This window comes from Brassica oleracea, chromosome C3, assembly GCF_000695525.1.
Source record: "Brassica oleracea var. oleracea cultivar TO1000 chromosome C3, BOL, whole genome shotgun sequence".
In the NCBI taxonomy this organism is placed as follows: domain Eukaryota; kingdom Viridiplantae; phylum Streptophyta; class Magnoliopsida; order Brassicales; family Brassicaceae; genus Brassica; species Brassica oleracea.
In genome coordinates, this window is record NC_027750.1 from 62616787 (window position 1) to 62637054 (window position 20268).

At 33.2% G+C, this 20268-nt stretch overlaps 3 protein-coding genes across 5 annotated transcripts; 1 reads left to right on the forward strand and 2 right to left on the reverse strand.

The window, feature by feature from the left end:
* Positions 1-6: 6 nt before the first annotated feature.
* Positions 7-4981, forward strand: LOC106336368. Of its 2 annotated transcripts, none has more exons than XM_013775184.1 (15): positions 7-293; positions 379-434; positions 516-689; positions 768-824; positions 912-1110; positions 1196-1296; positions 1372-1458; positions 1570-1701; positions 1786-1929; positions 2221-2349; positions 2441-3232; positions 3327-3890; positions 3992-4096; positions 4184-4422; positions 4648-4981. In XM_013775184.1, the coding sequence occupies exons 1-15, from the start codon at positions 41-43 to the stop codon at positions 4649-4651; spliced, it is 3036 nt and encodes a 1011-aa protein (XP_013630638.1). In that variant the 5' UTR covers positions 7-40; the 3' UTR covers positions 4652-4981. The 2 variants fall into 2 exon arrangements, with proteins under 2 accessions (XP_013630638.1, XP_013630639.1); XM_013775185.1 differs by having other exon boundaries at positions 382-434.
* Positions 4982-5193: 212 nt separating this feature from the next.
* On the reverse strand, positions 5194-6758 carry LOC106328350 (zinc finger A20 and AN1 domain-containing stress-associated protein 2). 2 transcript variants are annotated; one of them, XM_013766784.1, is made up of 2 exons: positions 6613-6752; positions 5194-5948 (listed from the first exon to the last, which is right to left on the reverse strand). In XM_013766784.1, exon 2 carries the CDS (start codon positions 5939-5941, stop codon positions 5408-5410), a length of 534 nt encoding a protein of 177 aa, XP_013622238.1. In that variant the 5' UTR covers positions 5942-5948; positions 6613-6752; the 3' UTR covers positions 5194-5407. The 2 variants fall into 2 exon arrangements, with proteins under 2 accessions (XP_013622238.1, XP_013622237.1); XM_013766783.1 differs by having other exon boundaries at positions 5200-5943; positions 6613-6758.
* Positions 6759-14003: 7245 nt separating this feature from the next.
* On the reverse strand, positions 14004-15621 carry LOC106333013 (trafficking protein particle complex subunit 1-like). The gene is made up of 3 exons (XM_013771498.1): positions 15429-15621; positions 14360-14478; positions 14004-14274 (listed from the first exon to the last, which is right to left on the reverse strand). The coding sequence occupies exons 1-3, from the start codon at positions 15534-15536 to the stop codon at positions 14223-14225; spliced, it is 279 nt and encodes a 92-aa protein (XP_013626952.1). The 5' UTR covers positions 15537-15621; the 3' UTR covers positions 14004-14222.
* Between the last annotated feature and the right edge of the window lie 4647 nt (positions 15622-20268).

Sequence of the window (20268 nt, forward strand, 5' to 3'; positions counted from 1 at the left end):
GTTTTTTGAACAGGGGCAGTTCGTCTTTACCTTACATGTGATGAATGCAGAGAGAATGCATCCGAATCCTGGGGAAATGGATGAGAGGAGAAGAACGAGCGGAAACAAATCCTCCGCGGCGGCGGTGAGAGCGAAGATTCCTCAGCCGAGCGGCTCTGTTCTTCGGAAGATCAATTGTCAAAAGCTGTTGACCTCACAGTACATTTTGGCTAAGGTTTTTAGAAAAGACGGTCCGTCACTTGGTTTTCGATTTGACCATCTTCCTCCTTCATCTCGCACTCGCCGCCGCAAAGGTATACGTTTACACTATTTTCCTCCTGGTTTTATTATTTATGTCGATTCTTAACCTGGACTTGGATATTCTTCTTCCTCTGGTAGTAGCTTCTTCTTCATCATCATCTGTTGATCAACAGAGAGTGGGGAGAAAGAGAAAGGTTAGTGGAATCATCTTTCATAATTGTATAATTTTCCCCCAAGTTAGTTACTCTTTGATCTTTATTTATTTGCTTTTTTAGGTTTCCGAGCAGCACACTAGTCAAGATGATTGCGGCGTTGTAAAGAAGAAACAATATGGTGTTGGCAAGGGTTTGATGACAGCTTGGCGGGTTATGAATCCAAATAGCCACGAAAGAGCAACATTAGCTCAAAGCAATCCCAAGAAGAACAAAATACAATTAGCATCAATACTGGTACTACTTGTTTTAATTGCCTTTTTTTTTTTCTTCTTTTGAACTTCTTGTTAACTGCAATTGTTTTGCTTTCTTCAGAAGCAGAAGCAGAAGAAGAAATCGACGGAAAAGAAGAGGAATTCAATAAATATAGAGGTAGCTTAGATATTCTTTTTTTTTCTGGAATTTGTGATTCAATAAGCCAACAAAGATGATTTGATTGACTCTTCTTGCTTGCTGCAGACCACGGTAGAATTGAACAAAGATGAGACGGTGGCATTTAATGAGAAATGTGAGCTCGGGGAGGTATTTAAAGAAACCTGTCAAACAATTTCGATACTAGTTGATGACGAGGAATTGGAGAGACAGGAAGGACTAGTGAATCCTCCGTTAACTTGTTCATGCCATACTGCTACTAGTGGATCTTGTTTTCTTTGCAAAGGTATGTGTCTTGGTTCTCTCCTAGGGAGAGTGAGTTTTCGTTCTCAAGTACCTTTTGTTACATCTATTTTGCTGTTTGTTTCCAGATTTATTGCCCAAGTTTCCCCCAAGTTCTGTTGGCATGAGGCTGCCTTTTGCTTTGCATCCATGGAATTCTTCGCCAGAGTCTGTGAAGAAACTTTTTAAGGTGAGCACTTGGTGATTTCTTCTTAAATTACCTTTCTTTCTTGGAACTGACCTAGTACGTACGTATGTTGAACAGGTTGTCCATTTCCTGTATACTTATTCAGTAACTCTTGACATATGCCCCTTCACAATTGACGAGTTCACAAGGGCATTTCATGATAAGGTGGCCAATCTCTCTTATTTGATGATAACAATCTCTTTTGTTGCGGAAGGAAATTGTTTCCCGTTCACTGTTTCTCTTAAAATAACTTATATATTGCATTTTCTCTTTCAGGACTCCTTGCTACTTGGTAAAATTCATCTTTCCCTGCTGAAGTTGCTTCTGGTTGATGTTGAAACCGAGCTGCAAAGGGGATCTTTTTCAACCTTGAGTATATCATGCAAGTTTCTAGCCCTGCTACAGTCGGTATGTGGAGCTATCTATTTTTTCCTTGGCATACTTCCGTTTGAGAGACAGGTTTTGACATTCTCCCTGATATTTTTTTTTTAGGTGGAGAGCCAAATTCTTATTCTTGATATGTGGAAGGATTCATTAAATTCTCTTACATGGGCGGAGATACTGCGTCAGATATTGGTTGCAGCTGGTTTTGGTTCTGTAAAGCGGGCTGGTGGTCAATCAGAGGAACTAAGTAAGGTGCTGATTTCGTGCAACCCTTTTGATTCGTTGAAACAACTATCTGTCTACTCTATTTGCTTGGCACCGAAAATATTGCCCACAAATGCTACTTCTCTTGTCCTTTTCATTCGTATTAAAGTTTCATATACTAGCATGCTTTGTTTATCCTTGAAGATGGGTTAGTTGCGTGTGGAATACTGAAGGTTCTTGCTCAATTTTCTTTTATATCCTCCTGTGCATGTTCTATGTCGTTTATAGGTTTTTTCTTTAATTTTCTGACGCATTATTGGTTGATGTTACCTCCTGTAGGAAAGGAGACTCATGAAAAAGTATGGCCTCCGTCTTGGAACATTAAAGGGTGAATTATTTAGAATGCTTAACGATCAAGGAGGCAAAAATGGCTTGAAAATATCCGAGTTAGCTAATGCAGCAGTAGAGGTAGTTTTTTTCTGAAATTATTATCAGCTTCTTGCTAGTAAATCCTAAGATTATTATATCTAATAGAATAGGCTGCTGGTTAATGTTATAGGTTGCTGCGCTGAATCTTGCAACTGCATCAGAAGAAGAACGAGAGCGTTCAATATGTTCAACGCTGGCAAGTGATATTACACTTTTCGAAAAAATATCTGAATCTACATATCGTGTACGTGTTAATTGTTTCTCTGAGGACCATGAGTCTGATTCGAGCGAGTCTGGAAGTGTTGATGATGATGAATCTGGTGATGAGATGGGGCGTGTTTCAGAAAGTTTTGTATTTCGAAAAGCTAAGAGGCGGAAGCATAAAAGTAAGATGTTGGAAGTATGCAGTGAGATTGATGAAAGCCATCCTGGAGAAGCATGGCTGTTGGGGCTAATGGAGGGGGAATATTCAGACTTAAGCATTGAAGAGAAGTTAGATGTTTTCATGGCTTTGATTGATCTTCTTAGTTCTGGTTCCACTATTAGAATGGAGGATTTACCCAGAGCTATGGTTGACTGTGTCCCTAGTATCTATAGTCATGGTTCTGGTGGAAAAATCAAGAGAGCATCATCCTCTAATCATCCACGCGTATCATGGGTCCATGGAGGAGAGCGAATCGAAAAGCTATCTAAGTCGTCTGATTCTCATCCAATTGATTCATCATCAATTGTGGGGGCTGATTTTGCAAAGCTCGCTGGAGACGATGTTCACCCTATGCAATCTGTATACCTTGGTTCTGACCGTAGGTTCAACAGGTACTGGCTTTTCTTAGGCCCATGCAACGCGAATGACCCTGGTCATAGGTGTGTCTACTTTGAATCTTCTGAAGATGGTCACTGGGAAGTTATCAGCCACAAGGAGGTGATGTCATTGTGCACAAGTTAAATGAAAACCTGTATTGTGTAAGTTGTATTGATTCTATGCCTAACTTTTCCCTATTTTTGGCTTGGTGCAGGCTTTGCGGGCACTGTTGTCAGTGTTGGACGATAGGGGTAGACGGGAAGCTCGGCTTATTGAGTCATTGGAGAAACGAGAAAGTTTTCTCTGTCAAGCCATGTTAAGAAGAATTGATCATGTAGTCAGAGAGGACAGTTCTTCTTCACCGGTTTCTGATATAGACAACAACAACCTATGTCTGAATGAGATTGCCAATGATCAACAAGCAGCTATAGTATTTGAGAAGCGGGGCAAAAGCCTATTGTGGAGCCTTGTTCAGGAGTTTGATGAATGGATATGGGATAAATATTATCTTAACCTCAATGCTGTTAAACACAGCCGAAGATCCTACCTTGATTCGCTCACTAGGTGTAAGAGTTGTCATGATTTGTATTGGAGAGATGAGAAGCACTGCAAGATTTGCCATGCTACCTTTGAGCTTGATATAGATCTTGAAGAAAGATATGCGATTCATGAAGCCACATGCAGCAGGAAGAATGAAGAGACTAGTGATTCATTTCCAGATCATAAAGTTCTTTCTTCCCAGTTGCAATCACTAAAGGCTGCAGTGTATGCCATTGAGGTCTGTCGAGATAGTCGTTTTTGCTTTACTATTTTTAATCTTTTCCGTCTTTCTTGGTTTGTGTTAAGAAACGGCTTCCTTTCTTGGTTAACATTATTCAGTCTGCAATGCCCGAAGATGCCTTGATTGGTGCATGGAAAAAGTCAGCTCATAGGTTATGGGCCAAAAGGCTTCGACGAAGCTCAACTTTGTCTGAAATTACCCAGGTTTTCATTTTTATTATGCAAGCTCCTTTTTCCACCAAAATTGATTGTTCTCTAACTTACCTCTTGTTGCTAAATCATGGTCTGAAGGTGATTGGCGACTTTGTTGGGGCAATCAATGAAGATTGGTTATGGCACTTTGGTGAGGAGGAGGACCACTATAATAACGCTTTAATGGGAGAAATTATAACTAGCTTCCCTTCCATGCCTCGAACAACTTCTGCGATTGCTCTCTGGTTGGTAAAACTGGATACCTTGATTGCTTCTTATGTGGTGGATAAAGCTCCTCTACCTGAAGGGAATCAATTGAACAGGACCAGGAAACACAAGTATGATGTTACTTCTCTATCATCGTCATCTGTTAGTAGTACTAAAGTGTTTCTTGTCTAGCTCGTTTTCTGTTTCATCTGAGACCAACAACCACTTCCCGTTTTCATATTTTGGTCATCTAATAATTTAACATACCTTGTGTTTTTCAGTTAATAATATGCCTTCCTGATACTTTTTTTGGATTATTTGAGTTTTTTTTCACTTACCTGGACTTTTCTTTTCAGGTAGGTGAACGTATAAGCAGTAGTTGTAGCTCTCATCACGGAAGGGGATACGTAGGAGGAAAATTTTGTACAGAGAAGAGATGTTTTGTTCCTGCATTAAGTGACTTTTTGATAAAATATATGTATATACATTTTAGGAAGTCATTCGGTTTTATATTGTTTTGCTTTCCTATGATTCCTAAAACATTTTCTTCATTGTATGGGAAAAACGTAGTTTTATGTCCTGGTGAACATTTTGGGGTTTGTTTTCTGTAAAATAAAACGATCACCATTGTGTTTATGTGGTGATCTAACAATATATCTAGCGTTTGAGCCGTACAAATGTTTTTTACAATTATGTGTATTGGTTTGTGTCAAAATGAGCAAATATATTATTCAGAATTTGATATTTATAACGTTGTTCTTGTACTTTGTTTTAAACTATGTATAATGGTTTATATTTGCAAGTATACTTTATAAACCTTTGTTAACATGAGAGACACCTTGAATCAGGCGCAGATAGGAGAAAGGGAACTTTGTGATAGATGACTCTGGGCAGTATCTATCAATATGCTATTTATTCAAGAAACTGACAAACTCCTCGTTTATTAGATTTAGAGGAGACAACCCCGTTTCTTTGATCTCTTAATGGATGATTTTATTAGAATCAAATGTCTCCCTCTTATAGGCAATAATAATAAATATGTAAAATTCTAAACCTTCTTTTCCAATTCTAAATGTTCCCAAGGATGTCGTAGTCTATCACTTTGGTGTTTGAGTTTCAGATTTTGTCAAGCTTCTCTGCCTTCACAACCGGGTTTGCTTTAGCTATAGCTTCTTGCGCAGCGGCATGGTAATTGAAGGAGCAGTTGTGTATGTCTGCATAACGGTGCGTCCCGCAGAAGAGGTCACCACAGCGACATTTGAATCCAGTCAGACCAACCCGTTTATTGCAAGTAGCACATCGGCTTGGTCCTTCCTTTAGTTTTGCTGCAGCGGCTTCTGGAGCTACTACCTCTGCGGCAACTTGGACAGAAGATGGCTGTACAGAGACAGCCACCGGCTCAACGGATTTGGTTTCAGCATCAACCAGCGCGGTAGCAGCAAAGGTTTCCTTTAAGATGTTGCTGGATGATGATGTACCACCAGACACTGCAGATGCAAACCTAGCCCCCTGTTCCTGTTGAAACAGGATAGCCTTGTGACACTTGGAACACATGTTCATTGTGGCAGCGCTTCCGAAGAAACCGCAGTTGTTGATGCATAGCTTGGGACCTTCAGGTGGGCTTTGGCATCCTGTTTTGTCGTGGTCCATTTCTGCACTACAAATTAGCACAGTCCTTATACCCATAGTCAAACGAAGATGTTGTTTCCAATATAGACTCTAGTCTACAAATTATACACAATCTCATAACATATTACTAACTTCTTATGGACTAAGATGTGCAAAATTGAGTGAAACAAGCCTAGAACTGCTATATGTGCTACACACCAAACCTAAACCACAAACACTTGAGTCCTAATCTATAAGCTATGCAACCAGACTGCAAAATATCTAATCTACACCGCAGATCAGGTGTCATTTCTATTCAACACAACCACTCTTCCCAGAAATGAAATGTTAGAAATTAGCCTTTTATATCAGCATAAAAGCTAAGAACTTTACCACAAAAAATTTCAAATTCGTAAAATATACAAACACACATAGTTTAATCTCATTCTCATCCAACACCAGCTTCCTTCTTAGAAATGAACCTTTTAAATAATGAGCTCAAAAGTTGAGAACTTTCATATCAAATCTGTAAAACATACAAAACCCACATAGCCTAATCTCACTTCTATTCATCTGATTGCCCGAGAAGCCTTGATTGATCAAATAGTCCCTAATCAATTTGACAAAAGGGGAAATCGAAATTGGAATCGAAAGCCGAGACCCAAACCCGATATATCAAATCGAAATAGAAAGGAAGAGAAGAACACTTTTACCATACGAATCTCTCCGAGGAAGGATGCTGGAGAGATCCAGCAGAAGCTGAGAAAATTGGAGACGAGAGAAAAAAAGGTTTCGGCTTTTCTCTCTTCGATATTTTTTTTTTATTTTTTTCATTCACACCGTTTGTGTTAGAGTCAGCAACACACATGTAAGTATCTAATTTTGGCTGTTCCTTTTGATCTTTTTTCACTCTTTAGATTAAATTTTAATATTTGTTTATATGTAATTATTAAAAAAATAAAATTCAGTTAAACAAACATATATCTCATTTATTTTAGTATCTCAAATAAAGATATAGTTTCTGTATTATTTAAGAAAATTTGTACCTTTTCTTATAGATTTGGTATTTTTGAAAACAAATCAATGAAAATGAATGTATGCTGGAAAATGTTAACTCACTTTTTTAAAAACAAGATAAGACACTACAAGTTTTAAGTAAATTACCAATAACTTTGAAAATGACATACGCTTAATCATCATAATATTCATCACTAGTCTTCATGAATTTTTTTTTGTCAACATTCATATTATAAAAAAAGTATATAATCGAGATTATTTTTTTAGAACCATCCTTTTCGATCCGGTCTAATCTATATGGAAAAGAGGACACTACTATTTCTCGCCTCAATTTATACTCGTATTCTTAAACATGAGGATGTGAGAATTGTTGGAAAAAAAAATTATTTTGTAGAATGTGAAATGAGACTAGTTGGAAGGTAAAGATTGGCCAGTTGATTGGGTTAACAACCATATCCACGAATCTAAGCAATTCGTATCATAATAATATGCAAATTTCGTAAGCATAACATCGCCCAAAGTAAATTTTCCATCTCAGTATAAAAAAACGAAAGACTTATAAGATAATCTTGAAGTCTAAACCGTTTAACTCCCATTTGATCACACTATGGATCCACCTTAGTCCATTGGCTGAACCATGATTGACCCATGAGACATCAATTTGGCATGTCGGGGTCAATCATGGTTTTCCATATAGGGTGTTGAACCTATAACCAAAAAGGTGAAACATATGTGTCCTCTTTGACTTCTTTGATGTTCGCTCTTCTCCAACTTTTGTTTCAAGAAAGGCTAGATGGAAGGTGTCAACTAGCTAAACATCCTTGCCATTAAACACTTTGTCATATTTTGCTTCCAAATGATCCAAATAAAGGTGTCAATATGTATCCTACAAAATACGAAATCCATGTTTGGTAGACATAGGTACTCATGAAGAAATCTGGAACAGACAGATAATTTGATAAAACTCAAAGGCAGGAGGAAATCAAAAAAGAAAATGATCTATAGATTCCTTTGGTCCACTGCATATAGGAAATATAATGTCAGTACCGAAAATCCTAAAATCTAGCAATTTAGTCATCAATATACATCTTGTGAAATCTTGACACATAAAATGTTTCTTCTTTCGACTCTACACACATGGATATGTAAGCCAGTAATGCTTGGTTCAAAACTTGAGTCTAAGCACTCTGTAGCTTGGTCTTTTGTAGCAAATCATACCCAGATTTATATAAATGCACTTCATATTTCCTATGGTTCCATGTGTAATCATCCATGGACCTCGTAGAACTAAGTCTCACAACCCGAGGATCAGAGGTTTATTTTCAGACTTGAAGAAAACTCGTAAGAGGGGAGTATCCCATTCCCTGGTATCATGCCTAATAAAGGAATGAACTATTAGCTGTTGGTGTCTGTAAGTCACTCGATCAGAATCCCTCAGTGGGTGGGTATTTGTGTCTAGAAGCCACGGTTCGTTCACCACACTAGTGTTGAGGCATGCCCCGATAATTTTCCATAGGCATGACTTCAAGAGTCGTTTCGTTGCCATAATACTGCACCAGCCATAAGAATGCAAGTAAACCTCACAGTCCTCTAAAAGACAAGATCGGTTGGAATAACATCATCTAAGTACCGCGAAAGTAAGGAATTTGAAAAATGTATTTATCTACATTACTGTTTTGCAAGTAACACCACATTAAAGTCATGCAAGTATTGAAATCCAAGCCCATTTTTATCATGTGGGACACAAATTTATCCAATGCAATCCAATAAAGGCCTCAATTGTTTTGTCTTGAACTTCACCAGAATTTTAAGATTGCACTTTTTTAATTTCTCCACAATGTCTTGTAGTAACAAAAAACCCGACATAATGTATTGCAGAACTGCTTGTGCCACATATTTAATTGATACCTCTTTGTATCCCTTCAAAAGTATTCTTGCCAACCACTAGTTAACATGACCATTTAGCCGATATTGTACAAAGGAAGACACTTTCATCTTAGAAGCTCAATTTTTTTATTGTAGTCCTAAGTATATCTCCATACCTCATTCTGTCATAATGTCGAGCACTCTTTTAATATATTTTTCAAATTATGATCCACTTTGTTACCAAACACTGTCCCTTTTCCGCCTTGCAAAATAATAGATTGTCATCCGCAAAAGGAAGATGTGAGATCTGGGGACTACGCTTGATAACTCGTAAACCCCATAATATGATTTTCACTTTTCTCCGTTTAGGAGGGAGATCAGAGCTTCAATGCACAAGATGAGCATAAAGGGGATAATGCGTATCCATGTCTTAAACATGTCGAAGGAATAACATATCCTATGGGTTGCTTTGAGAAGGTGGCAATGCTATGTTCTGCTGAGACTGGGTCACCATTTCCTTATGCGCTCGTTGACTAGTTATTTTTTAGTCGAACATTACTGATATTAATCTAGAAAGAGTTAGCCTTCACTGAAGGAAGGAGGGTCTGCTAGAACAAGAGCTGATTTTGCCACTAAATCAGCTTCAAAGTTTTCTAAACGGGAAATAGTCGAAATGAGATGGTATCAAAGACATTACTAAAGTGATAGATGTCAAACAGTATCCCAAAAAGCGATGTCTTTGATTCCTTGGCCTTCAGCATAGTGATGAGGACCTGAGAATTTGACGCACCGTAAGCGATTGAGTTTGAAAGAAAAAATAAGTAAAATTTCAAGGAAAAAATAAATAAAATTAAGTAAAATTTATTAAAATTTATTAAAACTTTAGAGATTTTTCAAATCATCAATTACTTTAGTTTTAAACATTCCTACAAATAATTACTACATTTATTCAGAGGATTTTAAATATGACATATTTAGAATAGCCGTAATAAATTATTTTTTTAAATCCAATTATTTTTCCGTAAAGACTTAACAAATTCTCCACAAAACATGGTAACAATACAAACAATATGACATATATTTCACCTATTAGTTACAAAAACAAATATATATTGCTGAATCAGATATATATATATATATATATAGAGAGAGAGAGAGAGAGGAAATGAGAAAATCATACCCATGTATTCCGGTGCCGTATAACCTACTATTCCAACACACTTGGTATTCATTGATTCTCTGTTTTCTGTTGTAGTCCTGACAAACCAAAGTCTGAAATTTTGGCTCAAAAATCTTCTCCCAGAAGATCGTTTGACGATTTCAAAACTCGGTGGATGTAGATTTAACTTTGACTAGCTAGCGTATGGAGATACTCTACTCTTCTCGCCACATCCAACATACCTTGTGGCATGTACTTGTAAACAAACAACTTCTTATCTCCTTGGATGAAATAACCGTGAAGGATCACATGGTTTCTGTGATGAACTCTAGGTAGAACACTAACCTCAGCTTCGAACTGGTCACTGCAGCCTTTACCACCAGTAACAACCATCCTCTTGACTGCAATCTATGTTCCATCTTGCAGTTGTCCCTTATATACAGATCCAAACACATCTTTCCCTAGCAAATTGATAATGTCAAAGTCTTTTGTAGCTTCCCTAATAATTTCCAGTGAAAAATATTTGCTCTCATACTCCATTTCGTTATGCGATGAGACTGTGTCACCATTTCGTGGCAATGCTTTGAGAAGGTGGCAAGGCTACGTTTTGCTGAGACTGTGTCACCATTTCGTTATGCACTGGTTGACTAGTTCTATCAGCGATTTTTAGTAAAACTTTAAATTTGAAGGAAAAAATAAGTAAAACTAAATAAAATTTCATGAAATAAATAAATAAAATTAAGACAAACTTATTAAATTTTAGTAAAACTTTAGAGATTTTTCAAATCATCAATCACTTTAGTTCTCAAAGATTCCTACAAAACATTCCACATTTATTCATATGATATTTTTAAATAGGGATAATTTTTAAAATACCCTATTTGTGATTTGAAAATTGAAAAATACACCTTTTTTTATTTTTTGAAAATTACACTTTTGTCCTGGTTTTATTTAGTAATTAATTTTTAATAACTAATTAATTCAGAAAGTATATAACTAAAATTAAACTTTAAAAATATTATTATTATCTGTGTTTGTAACGTTTTGAGATAAAAATATGTTCATGTTGTTGATTCTTAGTATCTTTAATGAAATGATGAATGAATTGAATCATACAGATTTTTAAGAACAGTGAAAAAGTAGGTTACAAAATTATCTGCAACTGGAAGAGTTCTTCCGTGCTCTAGCTTCACAAAGTTCACAAAATATCTTTTCTTCCCTAGAATTATTGTGTTAGTCAAAGAAAAATACTGTACGGAATAAATTGTGGTAAAAATAGAAAAGATACACCAATGCACCATTTACGTCTTATATTTTATCTGGGTTTGTTTCATGTGTGTCTAATCGTACATCGGAACAAAAAAGTCTTTCAATCAGAACAAGTGATTATATAGCTATTGCTAAACACCTTTGTATTATTGACTAGTTGGTTTTTGTTTTTCTTTAAATCTTAAGAACAAGAATACGAGAAATTTGCTTAAAAAAACTGAAGGGCATTTTGCTTGGCAAGGAAGAGTTTAGAATATGCTTTTTCAAACGCATAATGATTCAAAATTTATTTGTGTTTTTATTTAAAAATAATTTAGATGCTAAAATATTTACAAAGATATCAATTGGATAGTTTGGTTATTTGACGTATGAGTATGTAGTTTTCCAAAATATTATATAACGGTATAGTTTTCAAAATAAAATCTTATATGAAGGTATTTTCCCAAATTTCCCCTTTTAAATATGACATAATTAGAATATCTGTAGTAAATTAATTTTTTAATCTAATTATTTTTACGTAAAAGACTTAACCAATTCTCCATAAAACATGGTAACAAATAAATTTACAATTCAGTTAATATCTTACACTATGAGTAGATTAAGTAATTCGGTCAGTATTAAGTTTGTTATATAATGAACGTATGATAGAGTTATGAACATGTTCAATACTTAAATAGTAACTTTTTATCGGTAGATAAAAGTAAGACTTTAAATAATAAATTAGATATATTTGTTATCTTTTACTTTAATTAGCCGTTATATTTATCCACATATAGTAATAATTTCACATCTATAATAAGGGCATCGATTACTAACATTCTATAATTATAATTATAGAGTTATAAAACAAAAGTTGGATTAAATGGATTCATTGGTTCATAATAAAAATGAGTATGATATTTTTTTGATTAAAATAATTTTACAAATCATAAAAATGTAAATATTTTAAATATTAAGTTTCCTATAGTATATTTTATTATAGCTTATATATTATTTACTATATCATGTAAAATAAAAATATATCAATGATTATTAGAAATAGGTATACATAAGTAGGTGTAATCAGCAAAATAAAAATTGCTTTGATAATATAAATTAAATAATATGAAAGTTGAATTAATTTCGAATTCCACAAATAAGAATGGAATTCACCAAAATTAGGATATCAAATTACGATGACCTCCCTTCCACATTAGATACAATAATAGAATTGACAGAAACGTTAGAGAGTCCAAGCTTTTCTGGTAGAAGAATAAGTATCTACATCTGTTTAATATGAAACTGTGTATTGAATAAGAGCACGATTGCAATGGTGAGTTATTTAAATGACATTTATTGATGATTAATAAGACGATTGCAAAGAAATCCGACCAAGAACTAAGAAAAGGGTGGTGTTTTCGGCAAAAAAAAAAAAAAAAATTTAAGCAGAGGAAAGCCTAGTCCTGGTGCCGAAATATATAGTTGGTATCTTGCTTTTTCTATCTCTAAGACGGCGTAAACCCTGACCGACTTTATTCAGCCGGACCGAATTCTATTTGCTTGATAAACTTTGTCTGAGGAATATAATTTATCTCCAATAATAAGTCTCTCCTTTAGTGAAAGGCGAAATTGATCTCAATGAATTTACAAGAATAAGTTCAAAAGGTAAAGGAACTCGACACTTTTCTTCCAAATGAGATTGAGCTTCCTTCTCGGCACTATTGTGTACATTGTATTTTGGTTTACTCCGGTTTATTGTAATCTCGTCTAGAGTCCTGGTTCGAATCGATCGTACCATTTCGTAACACGAAACCGAACTCCGGTTTATTCCAAGAAGTAGAAGCGTCGTTCGTAGAAAAGTGAGAAATGTGCCGCCGTGTTACGGTTTCTATAGACGTAATAACAATGTCGCTTCGGTGATCATGATGCACCCCTATAAATGAAGAATCGAACTTTCATTTCTTCACTTATGCCTCGCAATCTAAGATAGCCTTCTCTTGGACTCTCTCTTTCTAACACGTTTCATATTTATATTCTATGGTATATCGATAAATCCCCGACCATTCATGGCTAATAGGCCTCTCACGCCCGTTGATGCTAATCCCTCTGGCAGGTGGTGCATTAATTTTTTGGAGGCTCATTAGCCATGTTCACTGACCCTACAATCACAAGATGACCTTTCTCTGTGCTTTGACCTCATTCGCATGATATCGCGAATCACTTCCCGAGAGATCACATATCATTTCACTATTTCAGCTCGAGCACGCTTAATTCTAGAGTTTTAAATGGATGTGTATCCGAAAATATAAGCGCACTTTAATGATATATATACCAAATCTATTTTCTTAGGTCTTTCCACGTATTCCAGTAATCGGGATGTTACAATATCATCGTGGAAAAGTTCGATTTCTCAGATTTGTTTTCGTAGAAGAACTTGATTTTTCCAATCTGCTTCGTGTTTTTCATCTACTTTTTACTAAAGACATGTCTTCAATCCGTAGATGTTTAAGGAAAGAAACAAAATAGTTACATCTTCCAAACCAGATATCTCCGGCGAATCAAGTCATGCTGGTGATCTAACTAAAGACATGTTTTGACAAAACGCAATTCCACCATCCTACAACTCACGGCATGGAGAAAGGGACAAAGACTCTTGCATAGATGAGGAAATTAATAATTTGATTTTGAAAAAAAAATCTTTCATAAAATAATCAAATTAAAAACAGAAGAAACAAAATAAAATAATTAGAGAAAGAAAAAGAACGATAAAAAGGGTTTAATGAGTAGAAAATCACATCACAGCCCCCAAGTGCATGGGATCGAATAAATCATTTTCATTTTGATAACAATCCAATGAATGCAGTAGCTTCTCACCACACTATGTTAAAAAGGGTAAGCGAAAAATATTCGCAGAGAAAAACAGGCTTGACACGAGATTGATCTTTCTACTACAAGTCTCTCTTCTCCATAGAATTTGTTCAAGACAAAAGTTCTGTGAGAAGTTCCAATTGCCAAATCTTGTAATGCACAACACTATGAGATACTCCTCACATATTGGTCAAGTGCAGTGTTGAACAACTCTGACCTTAAAGACCCAATGAAAAAAAAGTCAGAACAAATACGGTTTGCTGCTTGATGCAATAAGAAGAGCGTTATTCATCGAAGCTTACTTGATTGGAGATCCTGGGTTGTAGATAGGATTTTTCACCACGTATTCAACGTATAAACCGTAGATGTACTTTAGGGACTCGCGTAAATCTCCAGTCTTTGGATGAGTTACCAAGACAATCTGCAAAAAAAGAATATAAACATGGTGTGGTTTAAGCATCTAAACAACTCTGGAATCTTCACTCATGAAGTTTGCTTCAATCTAATATCTCATCTTGAAAAGCCCATCCATGTGTATGTATGTTTATCCATATAAGTGAATCAAGGCAGCAATCAAGGAATCAACAATTACGTTTTAAGTCATATTAATTACATTTGAAACTAGATCCTCAAAGCATGAAACCTTGGTTATGCAATCAGCAATCCCCCAAGATACATCTTGACCCTCATGCTTGTTCAAACATATCAATCTCCACACAGACATGAATCAGCTCAGCTAGTTTTTATTTGAAAAAACAACTTACTGACCCCATTTCTCATACACACATTATGTTCTTCATCTGTCTGAACACTCTAGTTTCCACATTCACCTTCTTACTTCCCAATGTTCTTACATATAACCTCCTCAGCTAACATAACCTTAGCTTACAAGATGATCTACAAACATATCAATATCTATATGGACATGATACAGCTCAGCTAGTTTTAACTCGTAACAAACAATTTATTAATCCCATTTCTCAAACAAGACATCATGTTTGACATCTCTCTGAGTACTCTTGTTTCACATTCATCTTCTTACTTCCCATATTCTTACATATAAACTCCTTAATTTACTTCATGTTCTCTAGGTAGACACAAAGACAATGACTTTGGAGTTAAATAACTTCCTCATCTCTATAGAGACAAGATCATTTCACCTAGTTATAACTCCTAACACCATTTCTCATACACGACGACATTATGTTTGACATCTGTCTGAACACTCTGGTTTTTCACATTTATCTTCTTAGTTCCCATATTCTTTCTTACACATAACACCTTTTAGGCTCTTCACGTTCTCTCGCATAGACACTAAAGACAATGACTTTAAGGTTGAATTAACAAGAGAGACAGTGCTTGAAGGCTGACCTTAATACCAGAGGGAGTCTCCATGAAGCTAAGCTTGTAAGCGTTGTTTCCACTCGCCGTTGGAACCTGTGGCGACGGATTTATCTCGGATCCACCGAAGAACTGCATTCTTCCGTCGTCGTCTCCGTGAGATCAGAGCAAAATGTGTGCAACTTCGATTCAGACGAAACAGAACAGTTCATGTCTTCGCTGTTTTGGGCTTTTAATTGGGCCTTTGTGATAAAAGTTGGGTTCGTAGTGGGGTCAAGAGTCTTTCGAACTCTCGCAGGTTTATGTAAAAGCAGTCAAAAACTTGAAGCCATTGGAAGCTTCAAAGACTGCGAGGAGACTCACTACGGTAGTACAGTTGTGACCGGAGATTTGACTTCAAAGGCTGATTAACCTGGTTCCTAATTTGGGTTTCTTAACTTATGATTTGACATTTTTTATTTTTTTTAAGTCGGCTCTTATATCTCTTATTTAAGAGACGGTTTTTAGTTTTTCTTAGTTAAAAGTTAAGAAACGGTTCTTAGCCGAATTTAAAAACCTCACCCTAAGAACCTAGGTTAATCATGGTCTAAAAACTTTACAATTATCTAAAGTCTTTAAAGTCAATAATTTTACCAATCACAATTTGGCTCTCCTAAAATCTCTCAAAGCTCCTTAAGAGCACTCAAAGCCTCAATTTCCATTTTTCCTTCAAGTTTCTTTACTTTTTCTAAAAGCTCTTAGAATTGATTAGTAGAAGCTGTAACTTTAATTTTTTTACTGTAGGATTATTGCTGTCGATTTTTTGCTGTAGCTGTAGATTTTATTGTTGTAGTTTTTTTAAAGTATGATTGGTATAACTTAGTTGTAGATTATATTATATACATGTATATTTTTTATTAATAAATACATCATAAGATTTATATAATTTCTAATTCTAATTTATTAATAAAATGATAATTTAAAATTTTCCATAAAATAGACTAATTTAAAATTTTAATAAAAATAAATTTGACATAATACACAAATACATAACCATAAGAATAACAATAAGATATTAATTGTCAAATCAAACTTAAAAGCAGAAAAGAAAAAAAAACAGATAAATGATACGAATAACTAGGGTTTTAATGTTTACAAATTAATATTGAAATAAAGCTAATGTAAATATATTTTGAAAGCCCATAAAACTAGGCTATAGATATATTGATCTGTAGAGCTGTTGTACAGCCGTAAATTTAAAGCAGTGATGTAAAAACAAAAAAGTTAACAAAGTATGAATGCTGTCAAATCAGTGTTGTAGGTATAATAATGATGTGTGCAGCTTCTAGAGCATTGACCAATCACTACCCTTGTAACTTCTATTGCCACAACCAGAAAAGCCACAGCCAATATTTTGTAAAGTCATTAGTTTAAAAGCCATGGCAGTCAAAATCCTATACAATTTATGAATGTTGATTACTATATGCCAAGTATAAAAGTAAGTGTTTAAGTAACTTTCAAGTTCTTACATTACACATCTCATGTTTATTAACATGAAGCCATTGGAAGCTTCAAAGATTGCAAGGGGTTACACGCATGTTAGGTCCATGTCTACTTTGATATGTTATAATCGATGTTATTGTCACGAAATGCGGGATCAGCTATGTCCGAAAGCTTGATCAGGGCCCGGGAACAATAGTCGATCATGTTTGTTGTGTTGAAACAATTTATCGAAACTTGAATATGGAAATAAATTCTTATTATGATCATGATTGCTTTTAGAGAAAAGAAACATATTTATTTGTAAAAACTACAAACTTTCTTGAATTTTGGTTTCTTCCTTTCCTTTTTGCTATCTGGGGATTTGAGCGGGAAGTGATTTTCATCACTTCCCAGTTTGCTTTTGATGTACTTGTGGATTCGGTCCATGAATGGCTCGTAGAGGGAGAGGTCACTTCCTATTTGTCGAAGAACGTAATCTGAAATCGCATGTGGCCCGGGCGGTAAGTTGTCGTAAGTCTCGATCTCTTCCGTGGTTAGCTGTGCATTGAAATCGATGGAGGGAGATGGTAGTGTGAGAGACGGAGAGGCTGGGGGCTTTAGTGTATAGATCAAAAGATCATCTGGATAAGGTGAAGAATCCGTTGAGCTCATGATATTATTTTCGATATAGTTAAAGTATTTGGAGGCTCTTCGGATTTTTATACAGACTAAAATTCGGGAATGACGAAATGCTTTAATTCGCACATTTAATGGCCAAATCTTTCTAATTTCGGTTAGGATCAAGATTCAATTGTTTCTTGGAAATTTATAAAATAATAATTATATGCATGCATCCATAATTTTTCATTTTTTCATGAAATTCACTAAACTAACACATTTAATTAATCTGCATGCATATCTTTCTTTATTAAAAGAGAAGTACAAAAAATATATTGTACAAAAGTCATATGAGGACCATTTCATTAATAATTTAATATGACATATTTTATTACTTACATTAATCAATCAAATATATATTATTTCTGAAAAAATAATAAAAAGGATATTAATAAAATCTTCTCTATTAAAAGAAGTACAAAAAATCTATTGTACAAAAGTCATAGGAGGAACATTTCCTTAATCAATTAATATAAAATATAAATTATTTTATTATTTACATTAACCAATCAAATATATATTATTTATAAAAAAAATAATAATCAATAAGGCTATTATTAAAATATTCTCTGCTAAAATAGAAGTACAAAAAATCTACTGTAAAAAAGTCCTAAGAGACCATTTCATTAATCATTTAACATAACATATTTGATTATTTGCATTAATCAATCAAATATATATTATTTCTGTTAAACTTAATAATCAATAATGATATTATTAATAATCAATTTTGAGTTTAAATTTAAATTTTATTTTTTAATTAAAACAAAATATTTTCATACAGAATCTAACAAGATCTTAATCTAACAAGATCTTACTAAAAATTGAATATTTTAAAACAATTATATCTTAATTAATTTTGTAATTAATAATATAATATTATTATAAATTAATGCTAATTAAAATAAAAGTATATGATTGAATTTATAATTTTATAATTATATTCTATATTTATTAAAATAGTAATGTCATAGAAATATATATAACAAAGTTATATTAAATTGGTAAATTAACCTATTTTATTTTAAAAAAGTGTTTCCATTTAAATAAATAAATATCACTCACTGTTAAAAAATGTTAAAATTTGTAAATCATGTAATATTTTATACAAAAAAAATTGTAAACATATAATTTTTATGCTCACAACAAACTAAGATTTAAAAACAATTATATACTATTATTTTATTTATTTTGAAACTCACAACAATGCATTATATATAAATATTTATATACAAAATATAAATTATATAACTAACATTTATTTAATGTGTTATTTAAAAAATATGCTATTAGAAAACTTTGAAATGTTAATATTTATTTAACATATTAGTAACAAATCAATATTAACAATAAATTATTGTTTATTTATAACTATAACAAAATCTGTTGAGAAATATAAAACAATTTACCAAAAGTTTCAAAAAATGTTTTTTTATAAAATAATACATTAATTTAGTATCAAAAAGATTCAAAAGTCATATAATCTTCCAAACTAATAGAGTTGTCTAATTTTCTAAATTTCTCTTGGCCAAATATACAATTTTGGTAATATGTATTTCAAACTCATAATGATAATATTCTACATTTTATGAAAGATAAAATAATTGATTTTAAAGTATATTTTTTCACAAAACGAAAAAAAACAACTTATGTTGTAAAAATTAAAACAGTTATGATACTTTGAAATCTTAATTTAATAACAAAAAGATTAGAAAGCTTGATACCATAACATAAAAACAAAACATCATATATCAATAAATTTTATATGACAGATGATACTAAAATAATAGGGCTGGGCCACTTAAGCAGAATAATGTATTTACTTATAAAATCATGTAATATACTATATTCATAGATGCTAAAATATATTTTTCAAATACAATATGAAAACATAAACTATCCTAAAAATATCATTTATATAATATAAATAAATAAATTTTAAAATTTATTGTATGCAAACTGAATAAAATTTTCAAAAATATTTTATACATGATTTTCTATTTGATTATTTCAGATTCTGAATTTACGGTACCAAAATGGAAAATATATTAATATGTAATAATAATCAATAAAATATTTTATTTTATACAAAAAATCCTTATATATTAATAGTCCCCAATAAAGAATTTAAAGCAATAAGATTACAGAGTTATATAAAATATAAAACTAATATGTAAATCATATATTTAAAATGTTCAGGATAATTATTAAAAATATATATATTTACGAAATAAAAATAATACTTGCATGATGTGAGGTCAAACCGTAGTATTTATCATTTTATACATTTAATTTTGTTATGCTACTAAATAGCTGAATGGTGACAAAATACAATATAATATGTATTATTAATGAACTTCATAATGTGAATTGGTCATGCATACCAATTCAAAGAATTAAGTCTCATCCAGGGCTCTGGATGTATTGTGAATATTCTATTACTAGGTTAAGATCTACGCCTTGACTTGTACAGAACAAACATTCGGTATACAAATTATTTTACGTACACATTATTTATTTTGCAGTTTTACATATTATAAAATAATAAACGATAAGTATATATTGAATAACTGAGAATATGTAACTAGTACATATATAATTAAATTGATACAAAAAAAAATCAAAATAATCACTCTCTAGATTTACAATTTATTATGATAAATAGACCGAAACAATTATATATACCTATTTTAGTTTTTTTTAACACTCATAAGTTGTGGTTGAAAAAAAG

What these genes read in the sequence shown, in the direction of transcription:
- LOC106336368 (XM_013775184.1), top strand. Translation starts at nt 41, where the DNA reads ATGAATGCAGAGAGAATGCATCCGAATCCTGGGGAAATGGATGAGAGG. An exon ending in CAAGGGCATTTCATGATAAG is followed by an intron (nt 1,459 to 1,569) that starts GTGGCCAATCTC and finishes TTTCTCTTTCAG; the next exon opens with GACTCCTTGCTACTTGGTAA. An exon ending in CTTTGTCTGAAATTACCCAG is followed by an intron (nt 4,097 to 4,183) that starts GTTTTCATTTTT and finishes CATGGTCTGAAG; the next exon opens with GTGATTGGCGACTTTGTTGG.
- LOC106328350 (XM_013766783.1), bottom strand. Translation starts at nt 6,733, where the DNA reads ATGAAAAAAATAAAAAAAAAATATCGAAGAGAGAAAAGCCGAAACCTT. An exon ending in TCCTCGGAGAGATTCGTATG is followed by an intron (nt 5,944 to 6,612) that starts GTAAAAGTGTTC and finishes TTTGTAGTGCAG; the next exon opens with AAATGGACCACGACAAAACA.
- LOC106333013 (XM_013771498.1), bottom strand. Translation starts at nt 15,536, where the DNA reads ATGCAGTTCTTCGGTGGATCCGAGATAAATCCGTCGCCACAGGTTCCA. An exon ending in AGACTCCCTCTGGTATTAAG is followed by an intron (nt 14,479 to 15,428) that starts GTCAGCCTTCAA and finishes CTTTTTTTGCAG; the next exon opens with ATTGTCTTGGTAACTCATCC. An exon ending in AACCCAGGATCTCCAATCAA is followed by an intron (nt 14,275 to 14,359) that starts GTAAGCTTCGAT and finishes TGGGTCTTTAAG; the next exon opens with GTCAGAGTTGTTCAACACTG.